The following is a 27,305-nucleotide window of genomic DNA, read 5'->3' on the forward strand; positions in this document are numbered from 1 at the left end:
AACGAGCACATTCATCAGTCATTATGCCTCAACAGTTGGCTAGAAGTGTAGTCAGATTTACCCAACCCTCTCCAGTTTCCCTAACCAGCGTGCAATTTCTGTGAGACACCCATATATTCACAGTTAACTTTAACTATTAAATTTGGAAATTAATTTGTCCACACAGAATCCTGTAGGGTAAGGAAGTCAACATCATCTATCCTGTTTTCCAGAACAGCTCACAACTTAGGGTAAGGTTAGAAAACCAGAACTGATATTTTCACTGTAATTTCTATTTTCTCCCCCAGACTACTGGCATGTCACCGGAATACAGTTATTGCCCTACAGAAATTATAATTTTCCTAGTCTGGCATCTTGTTCCTGGCAGTGATCTACAGCAGATGCTCCAGCAGAAGATGAAAATATTAGGAATAAATAGCAGCAAAATTCCATGCAGGAATGTCCTTCTCCCCCTGAGACATTTCTTCCACAGCGGGCTGGGGCGGTGGGAGAGGTATGGATGCTGTATAGTCCGTTCTTCTACAGCTGCATAGCAAGATACTCAAGGTATATTGGTATGTACACCTAATTCTAATGCTCCTTGTTTAGCTGGATGTGGACCTGCCTGATTTAAATATATTTGCTTGGCTTGATTGCATCACTTCTGAGAGCACAAAGATTTTAAGAGATAACACCAATATTTGAATGTTATTGCTTGGAGCTCTGGGGTTGCTTTGTGTGAAAGCTGCATTGGTGCTTTGTTCAGAGGAAGCAGGAGCTGAAGGAGACACATATTCCAAAAGTGCCACCTCTATACTGCGCTTGTGAGGGCACCGCCAAAGGTATCTCACAGCAATGGCTGCAGACACCACGACAGGGGAAAGATCTTTGAGTTTTGAGCCAAGCCATGCACAGCCTGTCTGCTCATCTCATGCACAAACGGGCTTTTAAAGACTCTCCAGTGTCCTGGGCAGTTCTGCATCGTAACCACTCATGACCTACGGACGCTGCCTGACCGGCCAAGGCTAAGGGCTCTCTGCAGCGCTCTTCTGAAATCAACAGCCCTGTGTTTATTTGGAAATCTTCCCACTCTGTCTCAATAGCTATTTGTCATGTTCCTTAATGCCACAGCTGTTTGGTCACGCCAGGTCATCTGCTTTTATTAGTTCTGTTCCCACCACCCACTGAAACTCACACCAGCCAGGAGAAGATTCTTATCTGTGTCCAAAAATAGCACTTCTCTCGTCCCCCTCTTCCGTGCGAGTGTGGAAATTTCAGTGGCTTTCTTCTTTTCTGATTTCCAGCTCTGCTGCCTACCTGCTGCCCCATGAAGGCCGGAGCAGCGGCTCTCGCAGCCGGGATCCTCGGCGGCACTGGCGTGCTGCTCTTCCTCATCTCCTTCGGGACAGAGTACTGGCTCCTCGCTACGGACACCTGCGGCATCTTCCAGCGGGGGAACAGCACCCTGCAGACCGGAGAGGTAAACTCTGGAACCTGCTCTTGCTTTGGAAGAATTGACTAACTTAAATAATTAAAATTTAAAATTTTTAAAGTTTTAAATCTGTGATAATTTTTATGTTCGTTGAAAATGACCTGCTAATGGAAAATAACAGCCTGAGCTAACCTTAAAATCCAAAGCAGCTTTTCCACAGTATCTAGCATTTTGACTGAAGTAAAGCACGTCTAGGCAACGTTAAGACAGCACCTCTGTAATCTGGCAGATATGAACATTAGGGAATGAAAGGCAAAAATGTAAGAGCTTTACTTGTTGACAGCATTTGCCTCTAAAGACAAAAGATATCTCCTGATATTTGCCATTAAAAGATTTCTCCCTCTGTAGTTTCTTCATTTAAAAATAGTTCATATTTTAAAGTGTGGGACTTGGCAATCATTTACATCTGAAGTGATATGACTACAGCACAGACAGAAAACAAAAGCGAACATCAGACGCAGAACAGAGTAGACAAGAATTACTGCTCATCTAACAAGAGGCGGCCTATATATTTTAAAATTGAGATTTATATGGGATTTTAGTTAGCAGGAAATGTAATTTTCAAAGGACAATTTGGTATTTTAGTGCTAACTGCTGGTATCACTTGTTTATAGATCCTTTTGAAAGTTTGATTGTAGCTGCCCTTGCTGTTGTCTAACTCTTCAATGAAATAACAACCAGATCAGTTCGCTGAGCCACCCACTCTTCAAAAATGTTTTTGTGCCGATCAATGTGTGGTTTCAATTACAAAATGACAGGAAGATCCTTGTTGTGTGCAGACTTTTTGTTACTTCAAAGTTCAATCCAATTAGGTTTGATTTTTTTCCGGTGTGGTGAGTCACACTGGGTAAGTATCATGATGCCAGCAAGAAATACTTTCTTTCATTTCAGAATCCCATAATCAAATGTAGGACACTGTTCGCTTGAGTCATGTTTCCAAGTGACTTTCTCTGTTGAAAAAAAAATTATGATCGAAAAACTGCCTGGCAGAAGACATTGTCTTTACAAGTATCTTTACTTTTAAAGCATCCCAATGAAGCCCTGGAGATGGCAGAGAGTCATGGACAGAGGAGTGCCACTCAGCTTTTGTGCACTTGGGAAATGAGAGTGTTAATTGTTTCAGATTTTTGTTTGTGCTGTTGTCTTTTAAAGTGGAGAGGTGAGAGACGTTGCACTGCACAACATGAATAAGCATCTCAAACATTTCAGAGGCGCTCTTGGCCAAGTGTTAGTGCCTGTCACCAAGGCAGAGCGACTTCAAAAGCACCAGGCAGAAATAGGAACTGCTCTTACTCTTCCCTCTGAGCTATTTAATTTCTATTTCAGACACTGTTTCTATTATTTCTATTTTGGTTACCAGTTGTGTACAACGGATTGTTTTTACCTTCTCTGCCCTTTCTTCAACTGGGGAATCCTGTCCCTTACAGATAAGGATGGTCTCGAGTATCTGCCAAACAGCAGTTAAATCTGCCGTAGATGCACTCAGCCATCCAGCTGATGAAGTTTGAGGGCTGCATGTTACCATTGTCATAGTTAGTATTTTATCCTGAAAGTAAAAGGAGATTCAGGTCAGAGCTCTGGAAGTAGCCATGACTTAATGCATAAAAACCTCGAGGCAGGGGAAGTATCTTCTAGCACCTCCCTGTTGAGTCCCATCTCCTTTCTCCAGTTCACAGGATCCAACCCTCTATGGAGTTTCTCCATCTGCCACAAAATGTAATTTTGTAACAGTGATGTCTCCTTTACCAAACTGTATGTGATAAAGGCAATATTGATTTTGGCTATAGTTTTAGTAAGGTTTTTGGTAAATAGTCAACGACTCAACAATATCCTTCCTTTTGGAAAGACCTAAACCTTGTGCTTGCAAATCTGGTCTCAGGGTTTAAGCAGACTCACCACAAAAGGAAAAATTGTCGCATCCCTGTCCTGGTCTATGAGAAGACTGATGTGGGCAAAGAGTGATTTCTGTCTCATGTAGGTTTAGCATAACTTCTGCTGGACTCAGCAGAGGGAGAGAAAGAAGAAAATCTTTGGACTAGTGTTTGGAAGAGGCTCAATGGGAGTGCTAGAGTTGGATTGTCTTCTGGGGTTAAGCTGGACCTTACATGGATCCTGCAGAGTAGCAAGGACATCTGAACCATTGCATTGAGTCACCCCTAAAATTGTTTACCTGGTATCAACCTGCTTCCAACCAGTTATAACAGCAGTAAAATTTACTTAAGGAAAGTATTGAAGAAGTAGAATACACCCAGAATCTCTGCTGCCTGGCATACCCCTCCAGCTCTGGCAATTAGTGATTCAAAGGTATTACAGAAAGAAGACACTGTTTTGTGAAGTTCTGCAGAATGATTTGTTATCAGAACAGTTTGTAGCTCAGATACAGCAGAAAGTCAAGGACAGCAGCTGCCTCCATGTTCCCCAAACCCTCTAAAACCAACTCAAGCAACAAAAAATAAAAACTCCACCAAAAAAAAATGAAAGCAACAACTGCATAAGCAGAAAATACACACTTTGCACCTTTCCACCATGATCATGCCTGTATCAGCTTGGACTTTTGTTCCTCCACAGACTGAAACGCCAGCAGAGGTCAGGAAGGAGATCCTCACTTTCCATCACGAGGGCTTCTTCTGGCGGTGCTGGTTCTTTGGCGAGGGCCACCCGGAGACCATCTGGACCTTCTGGTACAGTAAGTATGATGTCCCTGCACCACACTCACAGCATTCGCTCACAGTTTGAATTGCAAACAAGAATAACAAGGGCTCCCTGGGATGAGAAGACAGTTGTCATTATTCTATTTCTTTTTTTTTTTTTCATTCTCATCATCTCTCTATTGAAAGCAAACTTGGCTCACCCTTTCACTCTTGTTTTGACTTGGATTTTGCTCTCAGAGAGGGATTGTTCACAGACAGGTTGGAACCTCCTGATGCCATTTAATACATCAGCTACAAAGTCTTACAGAGTGGTGGCTTCCACCAGCAAAGACAGCTGTCCCCTTGTATCTCTTGACGTTTGTGTTCAGCAAGGTTTGCTTTATTTGAGCCCAAGTATTGCTCTTCTGTTCACATTTCCAGCCATCAGAGTGTTCCCATCTCCCACTGATTTCAGCCCGGGGAAGGCTGGATGTGCAATCGTGTGGTCTCCCAGGGCCTCTAGCAGTGGGCAGTGATGGGGCATGGAGAGCCGTAACCACGTGTTTATGCTTTTAAGCAAATAAGACTTTTATTTTAAGATCTTGCCTGTTTTGCTTTTTAAGGTCATTGAAACGTGAATATGCAGAGACAGATCAAAATCATTCTTTTTTTCTGCAAGCACATTCACTCTTCAAAAAAAAATTGAAGGAGACAGTGAAACCTGTTCTGAGAAACCAGTTGGTGCTGACTGGTGGCCCACGTGCAGTGAAGTGTGGGGTCCTGGCCCAGTGAACAAGGTGCAAAGGAGTGAGACCCCCCCAGCACGGCTGGCACCAGTCCTGCCAGCGGCCAGGCCAGCAACCAGCTCACCCACATTAGTGCGCAGTGGGCAATTAAAGGACATCCTTTCCCTCAGATGCCACAACCCTAGAGAAGTATCTGGGATAAAAGAGATTTTAAGGGAGTTCCACGAAGGCTTTAAACACTGCAAAAGCCTTGACCCTGTACTCGCTGCTGCTTCATTCCCCTCAAAGATGCTTCCGTGCTTGTGGAGCAGTGTTACCACCTCGCACGGCATTTGGCTGCAAATCCTGCAGGTTCCCACAATACATTTACTCTGCAGTGATTAAAATTTCAGATGACTTTGCTGTCCCCCAGTCCCCAACCTGTGTTTCCCGTAAAATCTTGCAGGAGCAGTTACTGCCACCATTCAACTGAACAACCTGAGATTTTTCACGCAGAATTTTTTTGATAAAAAAGGACAGGCTTGAGAGAGGGAGTTTGCTATCTAATTACATTATATGGAAATACATGATATAATATAATGTTACCTGAAGTAAAATGACTCTTTCTGATAGCTGGCAAATTTGTATTACTTCTTTAGGTATTTATTATAATAGGATTGATCATGGCAAATTAATTTGCTGCTCTCATGGATGTAATAATTAATTCAATAGGTATTCCATAGTCAATTTAGCATGAACTAATGTCCACCTATTATAAAGTGTTCCTTTGAGCTGGGGAACATATTTAAATAAGTGGCCAACCATTAATTAATTCATTTAACATTCATTCTATTACCGTTAATCATGATAAGCCTCAGTGGTATTAATATTGATGGGGCACTTTCATTCTAATTGTGCTTTCCCTTCTCACAAACTGGAGGTCTTGTAAGGTAGCTCGTTCTGGTACCCAAATACCTTTGCCCCTTCCAGGCAGTTTGACACATTCTCTGGAGGAAAACGGCAATGGGAATATTTACACTGATTTGAGTTACTCCATCTTTCATGATTTATGCCCACCTCAGACTCAGATTATGAAGATGAGATGATGTATGGGTAACAGTCTCAGACCCTGTTATATCTCCCCTCTCTTACCATTCTTCTTTTTCTTTGTTCTTTCTAACCAGGTTTTACTGTACTTCTTTACTTCCCAGCCTTCTGATTTTAGTGAGGGTTTTGTAGGTTTTGCAGAATAGTGCATTGCCTTCTGAATACTATAACTGTGATTTTGCAGAAAATAAAAGCAAACAGGGATTTTTCTGTTGTTCTTTTTCAGCCAGCCAAGCACACCCCAAGTTCTGTATGCATGGCTACCTCTTTCCCCTGCCCATTGCTCCTGGACCTTTCCCCCATCCTTCCTACGACACAACTGCAGGTGAGTTTCTTTCCTGCTCCCTCAGCACTTCCTTTCCCAAGCAATTGGGCAGAGATTTATGATGTGTGTAAGTGCTGCTGTTCTCCCATTGTAAATGCATGTGGCCAAGCATGACCAAGACTTTCAGAAAGTTCCTTTACAAAATGGCCTTGTTTAGTTGACTGCCCCAAGCCATGAGCACATCGAGATGTTCTTCCACATCTTCTCTCCTCCAGAGCCAGCCATGCCTGGCCATGAGCCATGCACCCTCCCGCTGGGAACTCAGCACACACTCCCATTGGCAAGGGAAGATGCTAAATCCGCTCTCTCCCACCTCCTCGCTTGCTGGGAGGAGCTGGAGGCAAAAGGCTTCAGCCCCTTGGCCAAATCCAGACCCTGTGGGCAAGCAATAAAAAGTCATTTCTCCTGGGCTGCAGGCTGTGGCAGCCCAGTGCTGACTCGTTTCCAGAGTCTGACTTCCTGGGAGAGCTCTGGTGTTGATTTGTTGCAAGACAAAATAAACAAACACTGGAAAATCAGTTAAAGACCAAATTGCTAGAAGATCCACGTAAGTGACTGGCTTATTTTTAATACACTGAATATGACACAGTTGGAGAGCTCTCCTTTCAACTGGTTCCCTTTTTATTTATGTTTCTCTGTATTTTCAGAGTTCTTTAATGAATCAGCTGCTGTTAGGAATTTTAATTTGCTAAATTGGTGGCAGCAGCTAGAATTAATTCAATGATCTTTTTTGAAATGAATTGATTTCTTTAAATAGTGTGCATCACTCTGCGTTGCCTCTGGGGATCCGGAGCAGGCATACTGCACAAACAAACATCTTGACCTTTTCCTTAGCCTTTAGCAGTACCTTTTTTATTTTTGATTTTTTTTTTTTATGAGGAATTAATTAAAAACCCCCACATTTGTCAGTAGAGGCATGTGAGGGAGAGCAGCTAGTTTCTTTTGCTGTGCAGTGCAAGATTCCTGCCTGGGGGAACACGCCGTAGTGTAAAATGGATACGAGGGACCTGTGGAGGGTGGGAGGAGGAGCCTGTGGCAGGCTGGGTGCAGCAAGCTTGCGGGTTAAGTGGGGGGATTTTGTTCTGCTTAGGAGAGGCAGGCATGACGTCTAGTTTCTGAATGATCTCGCTGATAAACACACTATTTTTTCCATACTAAATAAAGGGCCCTGGAGGCATCTGTCCCTGCCTGTCAGCCCTTGCTATGAAACCCTCTTCAGCTGCCTCCCAGAAATGTCCCGGGAAGGTGCTGGGGACCGGCTCTGCCTGGCGGCTCCCAGCACCCACCCTGTCGTGGTCCCCAGGGAGATGAGGGTGTCTCAGGACCCCGTTTAGGGCAGCAGGACCATTGGGCTCCTCTGCTGCACCAGCCCCGCTGCAAAGCATTTGGACATCTGCAGAAAGCAGACGCTCCCTCCTGTCGCTAACACTCATTGTATTTCAAGCCAGTCCATCCTCATATGCAAATAATGACAAAACAGGAGGCCATCCAAGAAGAGGGGTCCTCCAGCTATTACCTGCTCCAGAGATAATTCTGCCTTATCTGCATCCTCTTAGGCTCCCTGAGAGAGACGGGTGACGGGAGGTTAAACATGAAAATGAATTCTGTGGTTTTGGAGAGTTCAAGATACTTATCTCTCCCTAAGTGGCTCTCCTGACAAAATGGTTTCAAATGAGTAAAACGCATCTTCTCTGTATCATTTTTCTTTCAAGTGTGAATCATTTCAGCATTACCCACTTGCTCATGCTCTGCTTAAATCTCTCTAACTAGCGCTTCTGAAAAACAACAGGCAGAGCAAGATGCAGTGGTCTAAGGGGACTAGATAAATCAGGGGAACGGGGAGCAGGGTATCAGAGGATCTCTGCCTGAAGACCACCACCTTTGGCCAAGGTTTACTCCAGTAACTGAAGAGACTTGGCTACTGGGAGACTGGGGCTACATCCCATCCTGTGGGATGTGATGGACACAAGGTTGCTCGGCTCTGGCTGGCCTGGTTGTAGGCAGTCGCAGCAAAACCCCCAAGTTCAGCAGATGAAGAGGCAGCTGTTCTCTTGCCCCTGTTCTCTCACTTGGAGTTAAGCAAGGTCATTAATGGGGGAAATCACAAGCTCCTGTTTTCCCTTCAGTCCTGCTAACAAAAACTGCCTTTATTTCAAATCAGGAACCTGGCACCTTCTGTAAGTGTTAATTAAAATGGAACAAAGATGTGGTCTGATTCTATCTCTCCAAATTTTGCTATTTCCTTTCCATTCTTGCCAAGCTTTTCCACCTCCCCCAGGCACAGCTAGGGACGGTGTCCTTTACCCTCAGCCCCCTTTGTGGAGTGCTTCCCTGGCAAACAAACCCTTCCAACCCTCCAACCCCTTGTGCTCGTTACAGTGCCATTGTGTAGGGTGTGACATTCAACCTGAACTTGTGCCAGTTCCAGGCTCAGGGCACCCACACTGCCACAGGGAGTCACCAATGTAGGATCCAGCTCTGCCCGGCACAGGCAGCATTACAGGTTATGGCTCTTACTGTCGTGGAAGCAGGAGTTAGGTATGGACTGAAGAAAAATGCTTTTCCTCTGCTTTCCCCTGACCTGACTCTTTTTGGCCCTGCAGTGTACAGAGGCTTCTGGACGGCGTTCATCATGCTGGCGCTCGCCGCCGGGCTGGTGGGAGGGCTGCTGCTGGTGTGCGGGGTGCCCTTCCTCAGCCCCCGCGCCTACAAAGTCGGTGGCGGATTCCTCCTCGCCTCGGGTAAGCGCGGTAACGGGATACGGTAACGGGATACGGGATACGGCCGGGGCAGGAATGCGGCGGGATGGGACGGAGAGGCAGCCGGGACGGGCCTCTGCTGGGGGAGATGGGGGACTCCGCTGGGAGCTGCGCCGACTTGGAGTAAATTACTTCCCTCTTCCCCATGGAATTAAACCTCTGTGCTCAGACAAGCAGTAGCAAGATAGTTCTTAGTCCTAGGGAAGCTGGGGTTTGGGAAAAAATGCCCCCTTTTTTTTTTTTTTTTTTTTTTTTCTAAAATATCATCGTCTTGTGTGACCTCACAGAAGATTTTTTCGAAAGTAGAAAATGTCATTGTCAACTACCTTTACAACTTAAGTCCATTTTTAGAGTTGGTGCTGACTGGTGGCCCACGTGCAGTGAAGTGTGGGGTCCTGGCCCAGTGAACAAGGTGCAAAGGAGTGAGACCCCCCCAGCACGGCTGGCACCAGTCCTGCCAGCGGCCAGGCCAGCAACCAGCTCACCCACATTAGTGCGCAGTGGGCAATTAAAGGACATCCTTTCCCTCAGATGCCACAACCCTAGAGAAGTATCTGGGATAAAAGAGATTTTAAGGGAGTTCCACGAAGGCTTTAAACACTGCAAAAGCCTTGACCCTGTACTCGCTGCTGCTTCATTCCCCTCAAAGATGCTTCCGTGCTTGTGGAGCAGTGTTACCACCTCGCACGGCATTTGGCTGCAAATCCTGCAGGTTCCCACAATACATTTACTCTGCAGTGATTAAAATTTCAGATGACTTTGCTGTCCCCCAGTCCCCAACCTGTGTTTCCCGTAAAATCTTGCAGGAGCAGTTACTGCCACCATTCAACTGAACAACCTGAGATTTTTCACGCAGAATTTTTTTGATAAAAAAGGACAGGCTTGAGAGAGGGAGTTTGCTATCTAATTACATTATATGGAAATACATGATATAATATAATGTTACCTGAAGTAAAATGACTCTTTCTGATAGCTGGCAAATTTGTATTACTTCTTTAGGTATTTATTATAATAGGATTGATCATGGCAAATTAATTTGCTGCTCTCATGGATGTAATAATTAATTCAATAGGTATTCCATAGTCAATTTAGCATGAACTAATGTCCACCTATTATAAAGTGTTCCTTTGAGCTGGGGAACATATTTAAATAAGTGGCCAACCATTAATTAATTCATTTAACATTCATTCTATTACCGTTAATCATGATAAGCCTCAGTGGTATTAATATTGATGGGGCACTTTCATTCTAATTGTGCTTTCCCTTCTCACAAACTGGAGGTCTTGTAAGGTAGCTCGTTCTGGTACCCAAATACCTTTGCCCCTTCCAGGCAGTTTGACACATTCTCTGGAGGAAAACGGCAATGGGAATATTTACACTGATTTGAGTTACTCCATCTTTCATGATTTATGCCCACCTCAGACTCAGATTATGAAGATGAGATGATGTATGGGTAACAGTCTCAGACCCTGTTATATCTCCCCTCTCTTACCATTCTTCTTTTTCTTTGTTCTTTCTAACCAGGTTTTACTGTACTTCTTTACTTCCCAGCCTTCTGATTTTAGTGAGGGTTTTGTAGGTTTTGCAGAATAGTGCATTGCCTTCTGAATACTATAACTGTGATTTTGCAGAAAATAAAAGCAAACAGGGATTTTTCTGTTGTTCTTTTTCAGCCAGCCAAGCACACCCCAAGTTCTGTATGCATGGCTACCTCTTTCCCCTGCCCATTGCTCCTGGACCTTTCCCCCATCCTTCCTACGACACAACTGCAGGTGAGTTTCTTTCCTGCTCCCTCAGCACTTCCTTTCCCAAGCAATTGGGCAGAGATTTATGATGTGTGTAAGTGCTGCTGTTCTCCCATTGTAAATGCATGTGGCCAAGCATGACCAAGACTTTCAGAAAGTTCCTTTACAAAATGGCCTTGTTTAGTTGACTGCCCCAAGCCATGAGCACATCGAGATGTTCTTCCACATCTTCTCTCCTCCAGAGCCAGCCATGCCTGGCCATGAGCCATGCACCCTCCCGCTGGGAACTCAGCACACACTCCCATTGGCAAGGGAAGATGCTAAATCCGCTCTCTCCCACCTCCTCGCTTGCTGGAGGAGCTGGAGGCAAAAGGCTTCAGCCCCTTGGCCAAATCCAGACCCTGTGGGCAAGCAATAAAAAGTCATTTCTCCTGGGCTGCAGGCTGTGGCAGCCCAGTGCTGACTCGTTTCCAGAGTCTGACTTCCTGGGAGAGCTCTGGTGTTGATTTGTTGCAAGACAAAATAAACAAACACTGGAAAATCAGTTAAAGACCAAATTGCTAGAAGATCCACGTAAGTGACTGGCTTATTTTTAATACACTGAATATGACACAGTTGGAGAGCTCTCCTTTCAACTGGTTCCCTTTTTATTTATGTTTCTCTGTATTTTCAGAGTTCTTTAATGAATCAGCTGCTGTTAGGAATTTTAATTTGCTAAATTGGTGGCAGCAGCTAGAATTAATTCAATGATCTTTTTTGAAATGAATTGATTTCTTTAAATAGTGTGCATCACTCTGCGTTGCCTCTGGGGATCTGGAGCAGGCATACTGCACAAACAAACATCTTGACCTTTTCCTTAGCCTTTAGCAGTACCTTTTTTATTTTTGTTTTTTATTTTTTTTTTTTATGAGGAATTAATTAAAAACCCCCACATTTGTCAGTAGAGGCATGTGAGGGAGAGCAGCTAGTTTCTTTTGCTGTGCAGTGCAAGATTCCTGCCTGGGGGAACACGCCGTAGTGTAAAATGGATACGAGGGACCTGTGGAGGGTGGGAGGAGGAGCCTGTGGCAGGCTGGGTGCAGCAAGCTTGCGGGTTAAGTGGGGGGATTTTGTTCTGCTTAGGAGAGGCAGGCATGACGTCTAGTTTCTGAATGATCTCGCTGATAAACACACTATTTTTTCCATACTAAATAAAGGGCCCTGGAGGCATCTGTCCCTGCCTGTCAGCCCTTGCTATGAAACCCTCTTCAGCTGCCTCCCAGAAATGTCCCGGGAAGGTGCTGGGGACCGGCTCTGCCTGGCGGCTCCCAGCACCCACCCTGTCGTGGTCCCCAGGGAGATGAGGGTGTCTCAGGACCCCGTTTAGGGCAGCAGGACCATTGGGCTCCTCTGCTGCACCAGCCCCGCTGCAAAGCATTTGGACATCTGCAGAAAGCAGACGCTCCCTCCTGTCGCTAACACTCATTGTATTTCAAGCCAGTCCATCCTCATATGCAAATAATGACAAAACAGGAGGCCATCCAAGAAGAGGGGTCCTCCAGCTATTACCTGCTCCAGAGATAATTCTGCCTTATCTGCATCCTCTTAGGCTCCCTGAGAGAGACGGGTGACGGGAGGTTAAACATGAAAATGAATTCTGTGGTTTTGGAGAGTTCAAGATACTTATCTCTCCCTAAGTGGCTCTCCTGACAAAATGGTTTCAAATGAGTAAAACGCATCTTCTCTGTATCATTTTTCTTTCAAGTGTGAATCATTTCAGCATTACCCACTTGCTCATGCTCTGCTTAAATCTCTCTAACTAGCGCTTCTGAAAAACAACAGGCAGAGCAAGATGCAGTGGTCTAAGGGGACTAGATAAATCAGGGGAACGGGGAGCAGGGTATCAGAGGATCTCTGCCTGAAGACCACCACCTTTGGCCAAGGTTTACTCCAGTAACTGAAGAGACTTGGCTACTGGGAGACTGGGGCTACATCCCATCCTGTGGGATGTGATGGACACAAGGTTGCTCGGCTCTGGCTGGCCTGATTGTAGGCAGTCGCAGCAAAACCCCCAAGTTCAGCAGATGAAGAGGCAGCTGTTCTCTTGCCCCTGTTCTCTCACTTGGAGTTAAGCAAGGTCATTAATGGGGGAAATCACAAGCTCCTGTTTTCCCTTCAGTCCTGCTAACAAAAACTGCCTTTATTTCAAATCAGGAACCTGGCACCTTCTGTAAGTGTTAATTAAAATGGAACAAAGATGTGGTCTGATTCTATCTCTCCAAATTTTGCTATTTCCTTTCCATTCTTGCCAAGCTTTTCCACCTCCCCCAGGCACAGCTAGGGACGGTGTCCTTTACCCTCAGCCCCCTTTGTGGAGTGCTTCCCTGGCAAACAAACCCTTCCAACCCTCCAACCCCTTGTGCTCGTTACAGTGCCATTGTGTAGGGTGTGACATTCAACCTGAACTTGTGCCAGTTCCAGGCTCAGGGCACCCACACTGCCACAGGGAGTCACCAATGTAGGATCCAGCTCTGCCCGGCACAGGCAGCATTACAGGTTATGGCTCTTACTGTCGTGGAAGCAGGAGTTAGGTATGGACTGAAGAAAAATGCTTTTCCTCTGCTTTCCCCTGACCTGACTCTTTTTGGCCCCGCAGTGTACAGAGGCTTCTGGACGGCGTTCATCATGCTGGCGCTCGCCGCCGGGCTGGTGGGAGGGCTGCTGCTGGTGTGCGGGGTGCCCTTCCTCAGCCCCCGCGCCTACAAAGTCGGTGGCGGATTCCTCCTCGCCTCGGGTAAGCGCGGTAACGGGATACGGTAACGGGATACGGGATACGGCCGGGGCAGGAATGCGGCGGGATGGGACGGAGAGGCAGCCGGGACGGGCCTCTGCTGGGGGAGATGGGGGACTCCGCTGGGAGCTGCGCCGACTTGGAGTAAATTACTTCCCTCTTCCCCATGGAATTAAACCTCTGTGCTCAGACAAGCAGTAGCAAGATAGTTCTTAGTCCTAGGGAAGCTGGGGTTTGGGAAAAAATGCCCCCTTTTTTTTTTTTTTTTTTTTTTTTCCTCTTCTGACCTACCCAGAGGAGCAGGGCCTTTTATTTCAGTGAAGTCCGTAGCTGTGTTAACCCTGGGCAGCAATCGGCCATGCCCTGCTCCCCTAAGCCCGTCTTTGCATTTGGGCCTCTCCTGTCTCTGCTGTTAACATCTGGTGGAGCTGGAAACCCCCTGAGCGATGAAAGGCAGACCCGGCGATTCAAAATGGGAGGGCTGGCTTAATAACACCTGAAAAGAGAAAGCAGTGGCACAGCAGGAAAATGAATTAAAAATAGGCATTTATTCATTATTCCCACTACCATTACAAATGATTCCACTGAATTATCACTTGGGCTTTTTCCTTTTCTGTATTTGAGAAGGAATAACTGGCTTAACTAGTAGAAATACTTGATTTATAGCAGTGATTCAAACTCATAAAAAAGCTTTTTTTGTGACTCAAGCAGCTAAAGGCTGGAGCTCAGCTGAGCCATGCCAAGTGAAGAACTTCATAATGAAGTCAGGCCTTTTTGTGAAAAACCACTGCCTAATTCTGGATCTTGCATCAGGTCCTGCTTCCTCCTACATGGCATGAATCAAACACCAGCCAGTGTCTTTGCTCCCAGTTTGGGCTTTGAGCATGCCCAAGTTTATTGAAAACACTCATGAAAATATTTAACAGAAAAGCTCTCAATATCGACCTTGGATGAACTCCACCAAAACTCCTTCCAATCTCACAACGCCCTGTTATTATCACCTTTTACTTTTCCCCCTCATTATTTAGCTCCCTATCCACTTTATAGCTCCTGTCCTAATTTCTGTCTTCTCCAGATGTGCTAATAATTAACCATGTGATGCCAGCTGAGCTGCTTGTTAAAATGAAGCTAGGTGACATCTATCTCTTTGTCTAAAAACATGTGGAAGGCACTAAATCAATGTGGCCCTACCTGCCTCTGCTAATTCGCTTTGCATTTTGTCCAATTTTCTGTTTGCCTCCAGGTCTTCAGTTATTAAGTGAGGCCAGCAGGCCTGTGGGTGTCAGTTTATTTCTCTCTTATATACTTTAATAAATGCTTGGTTGGACTTAATTTTTCTAGAGATGAATTTCAGGTGGTTTTACACACATGCATTTCATTTGGGAATGCAAGATGTCTTGCTATCAGATCTCAGTCAGGTACCAATGCCTTCTACCAGGTAGTGTTGGCCGCTTGACGTGTGCATGTTGACGTAATTTCTTCTTCTGAGACTGGGGCCAAATATTTGAATCCTCTCTGATGTGACACTCTGGCTACCTCAGTTAAAGCCCTACTTCTTCAAAACACTCATCTTTCAGCCCAAATAGAAAAACTGAGATCAGTCACCTTCTGACACTGACCAGGTAAACAAAATATCACACAGAAAAGGGTGTTGTGTAATACTGAATCATTGTATTCCTTTTTTATTGTTTTTGCACTTTATTTGATTATTTCTTGATTAAAAGGCTGGGGCATAGAATTTAACACAGATTTTTTAGAAGAGCTGATTATGCATCCCATAAACCTCTTGGCATTAGACAAAGATGCTGCCACTTAAATCGAAGTTGGTATTAAAGCAGTTTCAATCTGAACAACCATCATTGTTATTAACTGTCATTAGGAGGAACGAGTTTAGCTAAACTGCTAAATTTTCAATCTAAATGATAGCTAGGAGAATGCGATATTATTTTAGCATTTTCAGCAAAGTTTTCTTGGATTTTCAGCTGATCTTTTTTTTTTTCGGGTGGTATCCTGTACTCACACCTTTGGATCCTGCTTGGCACTGGCTTCCTGGTGGATTTGGGATGCGTCCCTCCATGGTTATTGTCTCATTATCCCTTCTAAAAATATTTTGCATGATTGTGCTACGCAGTAGGAACAATAGATTTAATACAGCTTCAACTCCCTTGCTGTCCCTTTCCTTTGGATAGTGGATGTGGAGGGAGACGACGCAGGCAAAAGCGCGTCTTGTCTTCTAATCATGGCCTGCCGGGTCAGTGTTAATTAACCTCCCTCACAGAAATGCTCTCTCCTTGAGGAAGTGTGAAAATGCTGGCAATTTGTAGAGTGGGAACGTGGTCTGGCAGTCGGATGGTGAGACAGGGCACCATGGCTGCAACGTGCCCCGGCCTCTCAGGCCATCCTTTATATGCAACTTCATCTTGTCCATAAACTCTCTCTGCCCCATTTGGCAGCAGCACACACCGAGGTCATGAAATCACAGCCACGGTTAAGAATTGCAAAATGATGCAACATTTGCCACTGAAAGGCTCTAAAGTTGTTATTGGTGCAAATGCACCAAGCACATTCATGGCTAGCCAGCCTGACGACGTGTTCTCCTCCGTCACCAGGGGGAATTCAACGCCACACGGTGAAGATTGTTATCACTCAATTACATCCCTTTGGGTTTCCTCTCTGAGATGCCTTTTATTTACTGTACTTTCCAGAAGACAAATCTGACTGTGTGCCAGCTATCCCAGCAAATGTAGTGCTCGGTGGGTGGCGTTTCTGAGAGCCCTTTCAAAGGACCAGAGCCATCCCCCTTGATTTCCTCTGCTGGGTGGCTCAGGAAATGCAGCCGGAGCCCCTCTGACATTTGCTGCAGTTTGCATTTGCACATCCACTGCCCCAGCTGGGCAGTCTTCCTCACCAGCCTGCTCCCAAAAGCACCGATTCCCATCAGCAAATAGTGGGCGTGCTGCTTTCCTGCTAACATTTGCCATCTCGGGTCTAGCTCCAGAGCCTGCAAGGGGCAGGCAGATACCGCCCGGTGTCTAATTGTCCCCCTGTTTCAATAGTCAGATGACAATATGATTAATTATCACTACAATGTCACCGAGAGGGCTGGGTAAACGCTGCACTGCAGCTTCTGGAAACCATTTGAATTGCTGAGACAACTTTGCTTGTCCTCCTCAGTTTTCTGTACTTGTGCTCCTTAGTTTTCATTTATTTTGGGCATTTCAGAGACCAAGCTTAGAAGTGAGCACATGCTTCATCCAGACCTAGGGCAAGTGCTGAGCTTGCAGCACTGCCCTGATACATCTGGACCAGGCTGCAGGCTTAAGTAAAAAACTGACCTGAGCTCTGGCCAGTGGCTTCCTCGGGGTGCGAGGCTGCTCTGGAGGGAACGCACAGGCAGAGCATGAGCGTACGATGAGTTTTCAAAGCAAGCAATAAGGATAAGCCCGTTGCAGGTGAAGTTAAGCAACCTAGAGAGGAGCTTGTTATCAGCGTGCCCTACACTGGGAAGCACAAATACCTGATGAACCATGTATGGTCTACACTTCTTCCAGCCCCCGTGGTCCCGGTGCTGTCCCTCCAGCATCCCAACTCGTGTGGCACACATGGGTGTGCTCACGCCGTCCCACAGCCGGAGGGTCACTGTGGCCATGAGCCTTTTCCAGCGGGCAAAGGCAGCACAAATCCTCTCCCGTGCCATGGAGGAGCGTGGCGTGGGCTCAGACCAACCTCTTCTTCAGCATGAGCCAACTGCATGAAAAAAAAGGCAGCTTTGCCAGTGCTATGAGTTAAACTGCTGAATTTTTTGCTCAGATTCCCCTTCCTGAATCAAGCATCTCTATTTTGGCAATCTCATGCTCCCCATGTGCAATAAAGGCTGGCAGTTATGGAAGGGCAGCTGAAGGTCACCCCTCCATTTCCTCGTTATTAACATCCGTAAGAGGCAACTAGTGAGAAAGGTGAAAGAGTCAAAGTTCATTATTCTCGTAATTAGCAGATTACAGGAAAGTTCAGCAGCTTCCACAGAATAAGAGTTAAAGATTGAGTTCGCTCACCTGTCCCTACAATTAGCAGCTATAAAGGTGTCACGAGGATATAAAGTGAGAGAAAGAAGCAGCCCGACTCCAATTTACTCACAGCGACGATGCAGCTCTCCTGGGAGGGGCTGGAGCGCTGGGGCTCGCTGTCCTGCAGTTAGCAGCGTACGAAGGAAAAAGATTTAATACCTCACTTCAATTTTCTTGCAATTAGCCCCTCCCCAGAAGATGCCGTTGACCTCATCAGCTACGAGACAGAGTTTCACAGTTCATTTTTTTCCATACCATCCTAATGAAGGGATGGGAGAAGGAATGAAGAGGGAAAGAAAGGAAGAGATCACTTGGCTAATTTTCCTGTGGTAGAAAGCACAGGGATGCTGAGAGGAACATGGGGATGGTCTCATTTGATGAGGTCTTCACCTACCCAAAACTAACACACATCCTTTATCTCAGGCACATGTGCTGACACTGGGCTCATTTCTCGGGCAGAAAACTAGAGTTTTTACAGTTTTCCATGTTGCTGCCCAAGACAGGAAGAAATCTGTCTCTGTGCATAAAAAGCCATGTGGGGCTGGCAGGGAACAAAGATGTCTCTCTGCTGGGGCTGAGACTAAAAGCATCAAAAAGGAGGTGGCAAAGTGAGACCTGTCCAAAAGATGAAAAATCCAAAATAAAATAGTATTTTAAAACAAAAATGCCAAACACTCACTTTAGTAATATGGGAGTGAAGCATCCTGAGATTATCATTACTAGAGGAGTCTATTAATGTCTAAAAGCCTGACAAATTTTAGGCACTTTCATGAATAGTTGTGATTATTTCAAGTAAGCATTTTTTTGCTGAACAGTTTTCAGTGAGCTGCCCTTTCTGCGCTTCCACCGTCCTTCTTCAGCTGCACCTGCCCATTTGATTTTCTTTTCTCGCCGAGGAGATGGTGTAAATCCCAGGGACTCCTTGCCACTCAGCTGTAATTATTCCAGGGAAGAAAGCTGCTTACTTTACATTTTCTTGTCATTTTCCCAGAGTGTGAAAATGTACTTAATTTAGATGCTGTGGCTGTGCCATCACCTCCAGTACCTGTTTAATAATAAATTCTTCCATACCGAGACCTGGCGCTTCTCCTGGAGCGAGGGCAGGGACTGTTTCCACATCCTTAGCTCCTGGTGAGCTCGGGGATGGTGGCCACATGCTCACGGGGCTTCCCCGCACCCTCCTTAGTAAGAACTGGTAGGTTTTAATCTGATTTCTTCAAAAAATGAGGCTTAGGCCATTTAAATTGTCTTAGGACAATTCAACACAAAACCTTTGAGCAACCTGGTCTGGTGGGAGGTGTCCCTGCCCATGGCAGGGGGGTTGGAACTCGATGATCTTTAAGGTCCCTTCTAACTCTAATCATTCTACCGGTCTATGATTCTATGATTTAAAGAAAAGTAGGAGAATTCAAAAGTACATTACTGTACCCATGTCCTCTGTCCCACTGAGGCTACATTTTTATTTGCGTCTCTTACGGTAGGTATTATAAGTTAATGAAATAGAAATTGATCTTTAAAAGAGCACTTTTCAAGGTTCAGTTCCTATCTAATTAATTTAATTTTAAATTACATCAGTAATAAAGACTTAATTGCCTTCTTATCAATATATTGTATTTTGTAAAGGACATGTGACTATTTAAACATGCAATCGTTTTCTTATTCTAGAATAATTGGTATTTTAAGCACACAACTATCATATTAAGTGTAAAATATGTATTTGTGCGCTTAATTTCAAGTGGTATCAAAATCTCAATGAACATGCAAATGTCACAACAGCTGCTATTTAACTCCTCGCCTCTCCAGCAAACGTACGGGCTTTTCTGTGTAGGGGGGGATGTAACGTATATTCATATGGTGACACCAAGTTTTGATTATTATCAATTTGCAGTCTTAGGGTATAGGAGGCAGCTGAGGATAGATAGCTTCAACTTCTATGTAACATGTAAGGAGGTCTTTAAACCCTCTATACCTTCACATAAGTCTCATTTTTGGCTTCCAGTGTGAAGCGGAGGTCTGTAGCAGCAGATGTGCTTGTATCCATCATAAGCAGAAACACAGTTAAACACTGACATGTTTTCTCTCACAAGGTTTCAGTAGCCACCATGACTAAGCAGACATGTCAATGTCAAGCTTTACCCACTTCCTTTGCTTAGCACAGGAGCTGGATTCTGTAGTGTATCATCAGCTGCCAGGAAGAATAATTAAATATTGTACAAGTACCTTTGATTTAAAAATTGCAAGGGGAGAAATTAGATACAGCAGAAGCCACAACACATCCGCAGAACTGTGTGGTAACTTGTCAACTACATTAATTTTGAACTGTGCACTTCGACTATAAAAATATTATAATCTGTGATGTATGTCTTTCATATATGTGTGTGTATATGCGTATATCTATATAAGGCACCATTTAAAAATAGCAAGCTTCTGGCTGTGAAGTAGCAAGATCAGATATTACTGAAGTGCTTTTAGATCTGTCATCACACCACCACTATTTAATTTTAATATATGTTGACTATAAAATGCACCATATTTATTCTTTGATGTGACACAGTAAATAATATTGGGGCCACACTACTTTGTGTCATCTGCTTCATAGAGGGGAGCGAGACCTGCAGCCTCCGAACACCATCACTTTGAATTATGGGGAAAGGAGCTTCCTATCAAGGCACGGAAGCCTCCAGACCCACCGGTGGCTGTGCCAGGTCCAGGAGGTGCCTGGTCACCACATGCTTTTCAGATGTGACCGAGCTCTTCCTGCAAACACTGACCTTCGACGGGTGTGCATCTGGAAATAGGAGATCACAAGGTCTCAGGGGAGATCTGCTATTTGCAGGCCTGGGGGGCTGCCAGGAGAGCAGACCCTCCCCGAGCAGGATGCTGACCTTGCACTCACTGCTCAGGCACGAGTGTGGCCTCAGCCCTCCCATCTGGCTCCAGGGGAGGGCCAAGGAGGTCTCACTTGACACTAAAAAGACCTTTTCTAGCCTTATGGAACAAGCTGTTTATTATTCTGTTATTTAGTAGCCCATCTGAGATTAATATCTCATGGCTACGTGCCTTTTCCACTCTGCTATGTGCTATTTCTCTGCAAAAGAGGATCATCTGTACTCCTTGCCATGTGTTTTAATACTTGGTTGCAAAGCTTGGTTTCTGGAAGGGTGACACAAGCCATGGAGGGGACCTGCCACCAGCTGCAGCACCCACTCCAGCGTCTGCCTGGGCTCTGCCTGCACCAGAGCTGGGGTTGGCAGGTCCGATGCCAGGTAACGCTTCATCAGGACCAATCCCCGTGTCTTTGCTTTTCTGGTGGAAATTGGATCTGACTCTACTTGGAAGGGTAGATATAAAAAAGGAAAAAGTAAGCCTTAGCCTCTCCTTCGCACTCATCTCAGGCAAATTATAAATAAAAAAGGCAAAACAACCCACCTTTCAGGCAGGAATGCAGAGTGAGCCCCATGCAGATCCCGGTGTGAACATCAGCCATGTTCATGCTGGTTTCTCCACGGCCGTGTCCAGCTGTCCCGGGGTGAGAGCAGGAGGTGTCCGTGTGCCCGCGGTTGGGCGGGAGCTGGGCATGGTGGCCTGGGTCTCTCCCAGGGCAACTGGGCTTGGCCTTCACAGGAACCTGCAGAGACATGTCACAGATAGGGACTCTGCCTTGATGCGAAGGACCTACAAGAGCAGATGGAAATCTGCTGCAATCCTTCCCAAGTTTTATTTCTTTGTTTCATATGCAGAGAGTAACTCATCTTTGTTTCTCTTTCCAGGGGGCTTATTTCTCCTGCTCATATTTCTCTTCGTGATGTGGAAGGAGTTTGCTGCTGATTTTCAGAAGTACATCCTTCTGGAGAGGAGTGAGAAGTGCATGGAGGATGTGCCCGTCCACGTCTATTACGGGTGGTCCTTCATGTTAGCTGCCGCGGGGGTGCCCCTGGTTTTACTTTCTGGACTCCTCTTCTACCTGGTCGGCAGAGACATTATGAAGTCCCTGGAGTAAGACAAATTTGGAGAAGGCCTTTGAGCAAATTGGTGATGCTCCTTGTAATGAAAAGTACCCAAGTTTTGAGAACTCGATTGTTTTTGTAGCTATAATTGTCAGTGAAGGTGCGTGATTACATGGGGGCAGGGATGGAGCTCTAAGTATCCAACCACTGTCAGTCCAAAACCAGCCCCAGCTGAACGTCTAGCTCCACCATTTTTGCACTTTGGAGAAATTTAGACATATCTATATGTTTTACCCTTTTTTTTTTTTTTTGAGCCTTTTTTTCTGCAGCCCAGGAAGGAGCCTTCGCTGTGAAAAGCACCTCCCCCCGGGTGCCAGCAGAGCCCCCATCCATATTCAGCAGAGCTGGAGTTTTATAGCGTTCCCAGCATCCTTGTTTCTTGTAAAAGGTAATCGAATCTGGCTGTGACGGTGTACGCTCTAATGTCTATTTCTGAAAAGCAATTAAGGATGATTTTTTTTTAGCTGGCTCTAATTGACGTCAAAGGACAACCATTTTAATGGGATGTCGGGAAACATGAGAAACTTTTTTTTTCGTTAAAAGCCCTGATTCTGAAGATACTAATGTACCTGGACCTAACTTAACTCTCAATAAGTGAATAAACCGATTTGTGTGGCATGAAACCTAATATGAATTAATTAGTATTTCTTCACAGCACCACATTGCTCTGCATTTAATATTTCCTCTGGACACAATGCTGTGGGGATTCTCAACCCCAAAACTGAAAGATGGTCAGAACTGGGAGAAAGAGAGCGGGAACAATAGCACTATTACTTCTTACTGTGCTTGTTATTGTAGACCATGGGACTTTGCTGGATTCTACAGATCCAACACAACAGTCAGCTCCAAAAGACAAATTATATACCTTTTAGATAGTTTTAACTTCTTGCAGTGGCTCAGGTGTATGTTGGCTGAGAGATTGCAGTGGTCCTACAAAGAGTTACACATGATAATTCTACACTAAACTATCAAGGTATTGAGGTGAAGTAATTTATATGTACACACAGAGGTTTGGAAAGACACTTGAGAAATTACAAAGATTTGAACTTGTCATGTTTTTCGGGCTGGATTTTGATGCTTTGAAGTAGTTTGTTGGGCCCTTGCTTGCTGAAATCATTTGCATAAATTTTAAATCAAGCTTCCTAAAAGTGCACGCTTTCCTCATGAATGTCATAGTTTGAGCTAGACATATATCTCCCAAGCTTTATGTCATAGTATTGACTCAGGGTAGTTAATTAATAAGGTAATGTAAATCTCTTCTAGAAAGCAGTGAAGACTGTTGGCAGTATAAAAATGTTTGTTAACGTTCTTCCTAAAATACTGTTCAAGTCTGGCATTTCTTCCCTTTTGGAACAAGTTCTAATTATTTTACAAGATTCATGGCATACATAGAGTGAGAAATTGAAATTCCCACATGTAAAGATTAGTTCTTTCATATGAATAACAGGCTTGGTCTACAGTTCTTAAGCAAAATTCACACTGTTTTCCATTAATAGAAATTTTGTTTGAATAGAATTGGTATATAGAGGTAAAAGCCATGTTTTTTTCCCAATGAATAGATGTCTCATGACATTTACAAATACACGGATATGTCAGTGTGTTATTTGGCCATTCTAAACTGTTTATTTCATGGCATCTCCTTGGGTTATGCCTGTGCCCCGTCAGTTCTCCAAGTGATAATTTCTCACTATAAATTCCCTTTGAATAATTTTTGTCATTTAATTATCTATTCAGTGTAGAGATGAACACTTATGGTCACAAAGAATAAAAGTATATAATCCAGGAGCAGAAGAGGTCAAGATTTACAGTCACTTGCCTTTCCCTGATCCCATAAAACAATCCAAGCATGCAGAAATGATGATCCCATAAGAGACACCAGGGCAGAAGAATGAGAATGCAGCAAGAAATCCATCAGACTTATTGATATCTATGAAGCTGAGGATCCCTGAAGTTGTGAATATAGAAGTGAGTTTTATATTATAGAATGAAATATTTATTAACTTTCTCCATCTGTTCTTTAAAAAATTTAGTTTAATGTCATCAAGGCATTTATGGAATACATTTAGTTTAATCATGCATTCATGCCTTAGGGAGTAAACCCTCCCTGGAGACTTGCTCATTCTGGATCAGCTCTAGAACAAGCAATAGTTTAAAACTTCATCATTCTTTTGAAAAACACATGACTTTGAATCATTCCTGAATGGAGGATTTTTAATAAAGCCTCTGGTATTGAGCGTACTGTAACAGTCACCACAATGAGGACACAGAAATGAGATTATAGACTAGAACAACTCCATTAATTACCTCCCCTGCTAAGATGCAGCATTTGTAGCCAGCACAAGTGTTAACCAAAGACATTGTTTTGGTGGAATGAAAAGACCAGTTCCTTTGCTCTCAAGTTTCTTGTGGCAAACGCAGCTCAAGCAGACAAAATTTTGTGTGAGAATCATAATTTCTGGAGGAGAAATTTCAAAAAACAAGCTAATGGACTCAGTGGTAGGTTTTGAAATTGCAGAAACCACGGTCTCTTTCATCTGTTGAATGTGAAGAAGTTTGATGAAAGGATATTACAGAGTAGTGACAAGGACCTAATTCTGATCCAAGTTTTGTCATTATAAATCATGAGTAATTCCAAAGACTGCAGTAGACCCTTATCACTGTTAAACATCTGTAAGTCAGATCAGAACCGGGACTAATAAATACATTCAAAAATGCATAATTAAAACAGTGATTTCACATCACTCTGATGAATTTTAGTCAAGGATTTCTTCAAGGATGCTTTTCTCACATTAGCATTTGACGTTAGTAAGCAATGAATAATTCCATTTTTTCTTTCCAACATCTGGGACACTTCCTGCTTTATTTGCTACTTACTGAACACTCTGCAGGAAATATTAATGAATCTTGGGTGTTAAAATCCAGGCCCTGTGGATCACACTCAGGATGCAGTCTTACGTAGTAGAGGCTATGTATCTTGAGATTAAAAGGCTTGATTTTGGTAAAGTAAGATATTGGGAGATTTGCCAAACCTGTGGGAGATACGGGGATGTGGGGAAGTTACCCAAAAATTGAACCCCGGCAGCTTCTTCGTTCAGCTGTTCCCTCACAGCAGGGAGGCAAAAATTAACGATAAAAGTTTTTTCTCTTGGACAGACCAACTTTTTTACTGATGTGTCAAAAAACTAGCACCCAAGGAGCCCCCAAGACCAGGAAGGTTCTGGCTGATGGGCATCAACCCCAAGGAGACATGGACCACAAAACTAACATACCGTGAAAGCATCGCTGCTGTGCCTCGCTGCTTTCTCACATCATCAGAGGTGTGGAGATTTTCCTCTTTCTTGGAAAATTATATGGTAAAATTCCATGGTTGGAGAGGTCTGCCGGCTCTTCAAAGCAACGTGCAGGGGAGAGCTGGGCTGAGCACCAGAGACAGGAGAGCTTCTAAAGGAGGAAAGAGATGTCCTTCTGTATTAGAGTGAAATGACCTTGGCAGTTCAATGTCTGACTCTGTTATGGCAAACAGGTTAACTGGACCTTAACTACAGTTCATCCAGCCTGGTGTGCAACAGCCCCTCCAGGATTGCTGGCTTTGACCCAGCAGGACTTAAGAAAACTTGCTACTTCTTTTTGTCCAGAAAAATCCATCTCATCTGGAGAGGTAGTGTTTACACCTTGGTTAGACACACTTCTACTGCCTTGGTGGACTCACATAACAAAACATGGAAGCCTTGCAGATCAAATATCTCCATCTGAGCTGCCCCAAGGCTCCCCACATCAACCGAGCACCACCGGCACCCAGTGCCCACTCATCCTTGTAGCCACCCCATGCAGTGCAGTGGGAAAGGGAGGTGCTCAGGCTTTACATCCCTATGGAAGGGAAGATATCTAAGGAAGATTCCAATGGTCCCCTGTCCTGCAGGCTTCCATTGGGCAGCCCAGCCCTCATCCTGCTGAGTCAGCACCTTCTGAAGTGCCTCTTGTCACTCATCCCTGCCCGGGGAAATGCTGGTGGGAGAGGGCACAGATGCAGTGCAGCAAATTAAGATACAAACAAAATGAAAATAAATAAGAAAATATAGCTCCATGCTTTGTGCACTGGGCTGTACATTACCACAGGACTAAGTCGTATCAGCCAGAGTACATTTTACAAGAGTGCACAGCACCTCAATCCTATAATCAATAAGCTGTACATGCTGCAGCACAAAGAGCTCTTATCTGGAATACCACTTTGAATTTAGTGAATTTATTTAATCCCTGATGCCTGCAGAGCATCAGCCCTGTCTTCTGGGTTAATTTATTTATTCCGGTGATCTATTTTTAGTCTTTCAAGTACTTGACATTTGAAAAACAGAATTTTCTTTCCTCACTTCCTAAAAACCATCTGAATTGGAAAAACTTTATTTACAGAAATGTACTTGTTTCCTAATTCATTCCCCACTCTTTCTCTTGGGAGCCAAGGTCCTCTTATGAGTCCTAATAACCATACACAGAATAGGTGGGGGAAGGCTCTTTTTCACCTTGCTTGGCAAAGCCTGTTTCTAACTCAATGCTGCACATTCAGCGACCTTCTCTCTTTCTTCTCATCTTTTTTTTTTTTTTTTTTTTTTCCCTTTCGAATATTCTCTCCTCCTCTTAAAAAAAAAGAAAAAAAAAGTCACCTATTTTTAAGGGATATCCAAGATGCCCTGCTGAATTTAGTTTGGGAATTGTCATGAGTGCAGGCGATGCTCCTCTGGAACTTGCTATTTCCAGGTATCATTCCATCACATGAACCCTTGGCTGAACCCAAGAGAACCAGTGGTTTAAGGAGTGGGACTACATAAATGCTTGCTGTTAAAAAGAAATAACAAATGAAAAAGTAGTCTGCAGCCACTGCTATGATGGTGTAGTAGTGATTATTATCAGCGCTGTAAAGAATTGCACTCTAATTAACCCAACCAGTAGGTACTAAACATTTGGTTATGGGAGAGTAGATTGAAGCTTTATAAGCTTTAGGGTTTGCAAAGAAGAAAAAAAGTCTCACTTGACCTGGGCTGACTAGATTAATGATGGCTTCATAAAAGTTAGAAAAAATAAAAAGTAGGACAAAGGGCAATTGTGTGAAAAACACAGGGTTAATTATATTTTCCCTCTCCATTTTCCAATATTTCCCTGTATGGCTTACATTTAAAAAAGCAACAAATGCTAAGAAGAAAGAACCACTCCTAGAATTGGGACATTACCCTGGCAAAATGTATTACTAGTCCTCATAAATATTTTTGTAGAGTCACAGAACGCAATTGTTTTTCCATTTCAGATGTTGTTAGAAATCTTTTGTACTTTTCTTCTATTTAAAAACCAGTCCGTGGGAGAAGTTGTTCACCAAGCCATCTAGAAATGCTGCTCAAATAGCACAGGCTGAACTGGCTGCTCTAAGGTCTGAAGCTTTTACTAGTGATTAAACCTCATCTGTTACAGGCTGAAATAATTGCACTGCATGGTGAATAAATGCAGCTCATTCTGAAATAGAGGCATCAATTTTGAGTCTATCCCTGCCAAAAAAGTGGGGAAATTTTAACAATTTAGAGAAACCAGCCACCAAATTAATCCTACTGCTTGCTGAGGTGGAGCCTTCACATCAGATCATTCCCTACACAGGAGGAGAAGCTGCCTCTCAAACCACACACCTCGCTGCCAGAACCAAGGTCATTACCTCCTGAGTC

General features: G+C 44.2%; 1 protein-coding gene across 1 annotated transcript; it reads left to right on the plus strand.

Annotated features, from left to right (window-relative positions):
* Positions 1-1,242: 1,242 nt before the first annotated feature.
* LOC106895458 (transmembrane protein 182-like) lies at positions 1,243-22,215 on the plus strand. The gene is made up of 5 exons (XM_014954891.1): positions 1,243-1,459; positions 4,040-4,157; positions 6,160-6,258; positions 8,862-8,999; positions 21,367-22,215. The coding sequence occupies exons 1-5, from the start codon at positions 1,307-1,309 to the stop codon at positions 21,594-21,596; spliced, it is 738 nt and encodes a 245-aa protein (XP_014810377.1). The 5' UTR covers positions 1,243-1,306; the 3' UTR covers positions 21,597-22,215.
* Positions 22,216-27,305: the final 5,090 nt, after the last annotated feature.

The sequence above is a fragment of the Calidris pugnax genome, unplaced genomic scaffold, assembly GCF_001431845.1.
Source record: "Calidris pugnax isolate Ruff unplaced genomic scaffold, ASM143184v1 scaffold38, whole genome shotgun sequence".
NCBI classification, from domain to species: domain Eukaryota; kingdom Metazoa; phylum Chordata; class Aves; order Charadriiformes; family Scolopacidae; genus Calidris; species Calidris pugnax.

What these genes read in the sequence shown, in the direction of transcription:
- LOC106895458 (XM_014954891.1), top strand. Translation starts at nt 1,307, where the DNA reads ATGAAGGCCGGAGCAGCGGCTCTCGCAGCCGGGATCCTCGGCGGCACT. An exon ending in CATCTGGACCTTCTGGTACA is followed by an intron (nt 4,158 to 6,159) that starts GTAAGTATGATG and finishes GTTCTTTTTCAG; the next exon opens with CCAGCCAAGCACACCCCAAG. An exon ending in TTCCTACGACACAACTGCAG is followed by an intron (nt 6,259 to 8,861) that starts GTGAGTTTCTTT and finishes TTGGCCCTGCAG; the next exon opens with TGTACAGAGGCTTCTGGACG.